General features: G+C 36.7%; 1 protein-coding gene across 2 annotated transcripts; it reads right to left on the reverse strand.

Moving 5' to 3' along the window:
- Positions 1-68: 68 nt before the first annotated feature.
- Positions 69-6907, reverse strand: rnf141 (ring finger protein 141). Of its 2 annotated transcripts, XM_036584629.1 has the most exons (6): positions 6795-6907; positions 5538-5735; positions 4750-4858; positions 3758-3939; positions 1515-1622; positions 69-1420 (listed from the first exon to the last, which is right to left on the reverse strand). In XM_036584629.1, the coding sequence occupies exons 2-6, from the start codon at positions 5672-5674 to the stop codon at positions 1270-1272; spliced, it is 687 nt and encodes a 228-aa protein (XP_036440522.1). In that variant the 5' UTR covers positions 5675-5735; positions 6795-6907; the 3' UTR covers positions 69-1269. The 2 variants fall into 2 exon arrangements, with proteins under 2 accessions (XP_036440522.1, XP_036440523.1); XM_036584630.1 differs by lacking the exon at positions 6795-6907 and having other exon boundaries at positions 5540-5651.
- Between the last annotated feature and the right edge of the window lie 205 nt (positions 6908-7112).

Below are 7112 nucleotides of genomic sequence, written 5' to 3' on the forward strand. Positions count from 1 at the left end.
GATATAAACCTACAGGAAAAAGTAGTTTTAAAAAAAAAAAGTTTTATAAAAACAAATTACACTCAGATCTATAAAAGTGGTACCTTTATTCATCCAGCTCAACAGTGAGACCTGGTGGAAAGGGTAGGTTTACAACATCAAAAGTATATCGAGAGTTGCAAGTGCTCAGACATTTAAAAAGTTCAGGATTAATGGCAGATTATGACAGGATGTCAAGAAAAATATACATCTTCTGCATTTATTCTTATCATAGTTAGAGTTATTTCACAGGGCACACTTACATAACAAACCAGAAAAAAATACATGTCCAATCTGCTTTTTGTTAATAATTCACTGCAAAGTTCAGGAAACTACCACTGCAAGTGTGAGTAACAATATGTAAACCAAGTAAAATCACCAAAAATCTGCTGTACTGAAAGTTCTTAATATGCACTCAGTAGTCAATTTTGATTTCATATACAAATCTGTTGTGTAATATTTTGTTCTTGACAAAACATTTCCTTTAATCGTTAAGTTAATTGAAAAATATTTTCCCCTTAGAAAGATCTAATTATAATTTGAGCAACGTTATAAAATCTCATAACTGGCCCCAAAACAAAACAAAAACAGTTCATCTCATGCAAGTACATGCCGAAGGCTGCACTTCAGTATTGATGCAATGACACATTAGATACGCATCATGTTTAAGCACTTATGAATAAATTAACTGCTATGTTAGAGACACATTACAGTATTTAGAAACTGTGCAGACGTTCTTTGTATGTTTTACACACCCACACTGACAGTGAATGATGGTGGTCTCCACTAATTTCAGCTCTTATGAGAAGTAAAATGTAGGCTTGATTTTTTCCATTACATGCAAAATGATGCTCAGTTCTATTCTCACAGCAGTTTCTAAAAGGAACCTAGCTAGAACTTACATTTCTCCATCCCTCATTCATGTACACAGCCATAGGAAAATTAAATGTAACAATGTGTTGAACTAAAAAAGAAAAATGAAAACAGCAGGTGGTCAATCTTATGTTGAAACGAAGTGCTCTATAGCTAAATGCTCTGTAATGCCTTTTCACAGTTTGAGAACTCAGGTAGGCAGAACAAATTAGAAAATTCTAAATGACAACAATGAGCCATTGTTGCTGCCAGTGAATGCCAAAGAAAAACAAATGATACCATTTTAAAGATCTTCACCATGTAAAACAGCTATTTACAGTCAATAAATCAGTCTAACAATGAGACCAAGCAGGTGTGAAAGTGACATAGTGCTTCAGTTTAAGGTCTGTGAGGGTGGCCGGCCTCATCAGCAAGATTGAGAATGTAGCTGGCAATGTCCTCCTCTGTAGGGGCATCAGACATTACCCATGATTCACTGGCAGCAGTCACTTGAATACGACAGATGGGACAGTTTCGACTTTGACCACTCCTGCAATAAACCGACAGCAAGAGAGGCATGAGCAACAGTCTGAAAGTGATACTTTCAGGTAAAACATTAACGCTGACTGACTGTAGATACGAACCATTTGTCAATACATTTCTGACAGAAGCTGTGTGCACACGGCAGAATAAGGTCTGCTTTTCCATCCATACAGATACAGCATTCTTCTTCATCAGTTAGCTGCTTCACCCTGTAACACACAGCGGTATGAGCACAATTTATTACAGCACACATAGTTAAATCACTACAGGCTAGAGATGATATATCAGTACTGATGACCAGATCAGGAGAAATGGCTGGATCAGATATCAGAAGGAAAAAATAAATGAATCCAATACAACATCATTAATGAACACTAGAAGTCAATAGCCACCTAAATCTTTTCTGTAAATACTGTACACTCCCAAAACCTCTCGCAATCCGCTCAAATAACATACATGTCCTTATTAAGGATGCATTAATTTGTTGATTAGGTTTAGAACACAGTATGACTTACTGTGTACTACAAATATGAGCAAAACTCCACCATGTAGCTGAATGCTGACAGCTAGGCATATGGACAATAACATATGTTAGATAATTCTGTTGTTTCTAATTACAAATATGTACCTTCTGTTAACAATTCAGGATTAACAGTTAACAGTAAAAAGTAACAATAGAAACAGAACATATTGTCGCTGTCCAAAGAAAACCATGTATTTCCATTTTTGTCGATTTTGATGATGAATGGACCAATAGAAATGCTCTAAAATCACTTCAAATAAAATCTCTTTACATTAACTTACATTTGAAAGGTAAGATTGTTTTTGCCTTCTCCTGTTAAGTTACTATTTTGGAGAGTTTTTCTTTGGACAGCGACGATATCCTGCAGTGTTAATATGACTACATAATATAGACACATGAAGGAGAGTTGGAATTTGACAGGACACCAGACTAACCCTGAAACTAAAATGTCTTCCCACTGCATTTTGGCTACACTGTAAAGTTGCCTTCATTTCTGTAGCTCACAGTAATTATGCAATACACAACATGTATCACTGGACATATCTACAGATTAAATTTGTTTTATACCAGAAATGAGTCAGAAAGGTTGCCAATTAAGCAGGATGTTTCTGCAATGCACTTAAAATCTTTTTATATTACATTCTTGTTGTTAGGTCAATAATTTATTTATTGATCTTTTTTACTACAAAATGCCATCGAATGCCCACTGCAGCCCACTTGCTCCTCTTCAGTATAGGCCTGAGAAGACCAGAGGGTTCTTTGTGGCCCAGTGGTTGAGAAACCCTGCCCTAAATCACACTGATTAATCTGAGTGACTTCAAAAGGAAATTCCAATGATTTTTAAAATGTTCTGCATAATTCAGTCACTGAGATGTAAACAAAGTCATTCAGAATGGTGTGACATGAATTCTTTACAGCAGTGATAATAGGAACCAGAAGAGCAATGTCTACAATGCAGATTGAGACATTTTATTTACTATTCAAAACCACCAGCAAACCTATACATATCTTCATAGTTTTTAAATTTAATGTTAATAATGTTAAAACAGGGGTAAATCAGAAAAAACAAGTTTTCTTCCAGGGCTATTTTGCCTCAGAATATGCTGCATGTATCTCTGTACCATGTATGGTTAGGCAAAAATCTTATTGCAAAACTATCATAAAACCACATCTCAGACATCAGACAGTATAATCACAACCATTTCACGCAATAATGTTCTGTAATGTAGGTTTTACAGGCATTAAATTCTTCAGACATCCAGTTTCTATCACTACTGCTGTGGAGAATAATGACTCTATAAATTTTTCTACAACAGAGCATTTTGCATCAAATCATTCTGAATGACTGATGACTGTTTGTATCTTAGCCATTTAATTATGCAGAAATTTTGAAAAATCGGTGGAATTCCCCTTTCATGAAGACCTGGATGCGGTTTGATCGGGGTTCATAGAGAGTTTTTGGGGGTGCATTTACAGAAAAGATTTTAGGTGATTACTGACTTCTAGTTTTTGTTAGCAACGTTAGCCTAAAGAAGCTAAATTTGAACGAAACATGTCTTGGCTGATCGAGTACACCTGAGGTAAATGGAAAACTGCGTAAATTTGATTTTTTGACCAAACCATTCTTTTAAGTGAAATGTTTCACTCATTTTAAAGCTTAACAGTTTTTAATGAAAAAAAATCAGATCAGTTTCGGCATCTCTTTCACTTTTGTTAATGATAATGATATTGTTTCAATATTGTTAACAATAGAGGAAACAAAAAAGGGGCATCATGCCATCTCTACTTTCTTCTATATCACGTTAGCTGTTTTTGCATTACCTGCCCATCCACATGCTGGCCTGACAGGACTGTGCAGAGGAAAGCTGTCCAGAGGCGCACTCAGCGGCGCCCTCTGCTGCCAGCACTTCAGCTGCTTGGCTGGTGATGTCTCTGTAAAGCTGGATAAACTGGTACAGGTTCATAATACGGGAGGCCTCCACCATACCATCCTCTTTATTAATCTGAAATTAAACAAACAGATGCCTTTATGCCAGAGGCAACATGCCCATAATTCTACAGCAAAGGAACACACTGATGACAGCAGTACAACCCAGTTTTAACGGCACAAACACAAGACAATATAATTAGAAAGAAAGATGTAACTCATTTTGAGTGGTTTGATGTAAAACAAATCATTGTAGAGAAACTTATCAACTCAGATTTCTTTACAGTGGTGATGATAGGAACTGGGGCTCATGATGTCAGCAACACAGCCATTTTATTTACTGTGCAAAACCATCAGTGGCTCTACACATGTCTGCTGAGTTTTATAAGTTGATATTGGTAAAATAGTAGTAAATCTGGAAAAAAAAAACATTTTCTTTGGGCACTATTTTACCCTACAACACTGTGCATGTACTTCTGTGCCATAAATGCATTAAAAATTGTTTTAGAACAAAACTGCATCTCAAAACTTGTTGAACAAATTCTCATACAGCAGGCAGCGTATTTATTACCATTTCATGTATTACTTTTCTAGGAGGTAGATTTTAGATGCATAAAATGCTTCAGACATCTTGTTCCCATCACCCCTACTGTGAATAATTCTGATTTAGTAAGTTTCTCTAGAATGAAGCTTTTCATATCAAACCACTCTGAATGACTTTGTTTACATCTTAATCATTTAATTACGCAGAAACGTGAAGGAAAAAAAAATCAATTGAACAGCCCTTTTACGTTTTGCAGTAGGACTGTATATCATATAAACACAACATGAATAATAAAATGTTGAATAACTAAGTAATGCACACAAAACTCTGGAGTAACTTCACCTTAGTGCACACTATCCTCACAGCCACTTTCCACAGAGCAGATGAATCAGATCCGGGCTGAACTTCAAAAAGGAGATGCTTCTGTTGGCCAGCTGCCAGCTTTGCAGTTCTGACAGGTGTAAAATCAAAGAGTTATGTGATTTAACTTTTGATTAATGTCCATTACTTTTCAAATTATTTTATGAAAAAAAAACTTATTGCAGCACTAAAATAAACGTTGACAGTCTTTGCATCTGATGGAAAGAGGGATCATATTTACTGTACATTTATTATGTTCATCTTTTAAGCCCAATCCTACAAACTGAACATAGTCCTCCAACTACATGTAATAATTTCAAATACACAATTCTGTGTGTTACATCATTTTATTCAATTTATGATATTAAAAAAAGAAAAAGTAGGAATGTCTCCATGGCTGTTTCGGCAGGCACGTTGATCCACACCTTTTCAAATCTCACTTAATTAACAGGCTTGACAAAACATAGCCATGGACACATGACTCATACAGCACAGCGATTTCAGCAAGTGATCACATGCTAATGGCACATCTTAAAACAAAGAGTTTAAAAAGGAGAACAAAATTAATTTAAGAGTAATTTGAGCATTACATTCTACAGCTTATGTGTGGCCAAAAACACAAATCCAGACAGTACTTAACTCACTTAATTTGAGATTAATTAAGATGCCTACTCTCACTTAATCTGAGACTGAGCTGGGGGAGTGTCAGCTGACTTAATTTGAGAGTTAGTGAGTTTATTCAAAAAATATTCTCAGGAATTGCCGCTTACACCTCATTAAGTTCTGCTACTCTGCCCAGGAACTCCTCGTAGGTGAGGTAGCCGCTATCCCTCACTAGTCCGGCATGCTTGACCAGCTTCTCAGGCAGTTTGCTGATGACTGCCTGGCCAGAGATCTGCTGGCCCATCTCAGCTCCGCGTGGAGGCACACAACAAGAGAACACTAGACCTCATTCAGCACTCAAGGCCCTGCAGGGGGGGGGGAGAAAAAACAAAAGGAGAAAAAAAAATGATGGAAGGGCTCACATCAAAACTGTCCAAACTGTCAAACCTGGAAATGTTTCCTCAAACTCAGATTGAAATGACTTTTATATTTGGAAAACAGTTCATGCAAATGTGATATTTGGAAAATAGAGAGTCTTTGTCTTAGAACAAAAGGGTCAGCTGAGATTTCACTGTGGTTATATAATACAGTGCCATTTGGCCACAACAGACCCCCACTGCCCCACACTCGGTGCATTGCTCTATAAACAGTAATAATACAGTAAGAGGAGTAACAGAGACTGTAGTAAGTTGCATTAGCAATAAGCTAATTACTGTGTCAGAGTAAGACTAATGTTGGGATATTCTAAAACACTTAACATCAACGTTAGAAAAGCTTAACATGACTTAACGTATAAAATGACGCTAAACCTCTCTCACTTCCTACTGGTCATGAGTTTTCTCTACTGCTGAAAGAGTGAACCTTGACGATGAAGCTTATCCGAAAAAAGCAAAGGTCTATAATCCATAAATGTTTATGATCCATAAAAATATGACTTCTTTTTGGATCATAGGTTCATCCATCCTTTCGGCAGTAGAGCGTACTTACGACCGGTAGAGAGTGAGAGAGGTTTGGTATTCCTAGGTTGTTGTTTTAGTACGTTAAGCGTTTTACAATGTCCTGTAATGTTTTAACCTCCGAGTTACAGTAGCTAACTTAGTTAAACAACTAGCGTTAGCTAAGTGTTACTGTAACTGCTCAGCTTGACACTAACATCATTCAGACCAGCGATGGCCTTGAAATGGACACCGACTGCATGTTAAGATTACCGAGACACACCACCGAGCGAAATTATGAATCAAATGATAATCCACGAAACTAACAAATGATTTAATAACCCGCACTGACTGGACACAAACAGGCTAGCAGTTAGCAAAACAAGAGAATAAACTTCTGTAAACCGACGTAACATAATAATAATTACAGACTGTAGCTTCATGCATAACATACAGGGAATATCCAAAAGAAAGTACAGTATTACAGACCTGTTGACATATGATTAATCCAAGAAAAGACAGCAGATGAAGTCAGCGCTGTGAGCAGCTAGCTTAGCCAAGGAGCTACTTAGCTAATTACCAAACACTGACGCTCATTGATGACGTAAACAGCACAACTACGTGCGATTTCATCCAGCAGTTCTAACATAAAGATGAAGATATGAAGCTTAAAGATGTGATTGTTGGTTTTAATTGTAGCGTATCTTAATTTTGTTTTGAATCAGTTGATCTTTTTGGGAAATAGTGCTTACACAAGACAGACTTTGGTAAATCCAAGCCTCTCCTCAGTGTTTTCTTAGTTGAATA

This window comes from Colossoma macropomum, unplaced genomic scaffold (assembly GCF_904425465.1).
Source record: "Colossoma macropomum unplaced genomic scaffold, Colossoma_macropomum, whole genome shotgun sequence".
NCBI classification, from domain to species: Eukaryota; Metazoa; Chordata; class Actinopteri; order Characiformes; family Serrasalmidae; genus Colossoma; species Colossoma macropomum.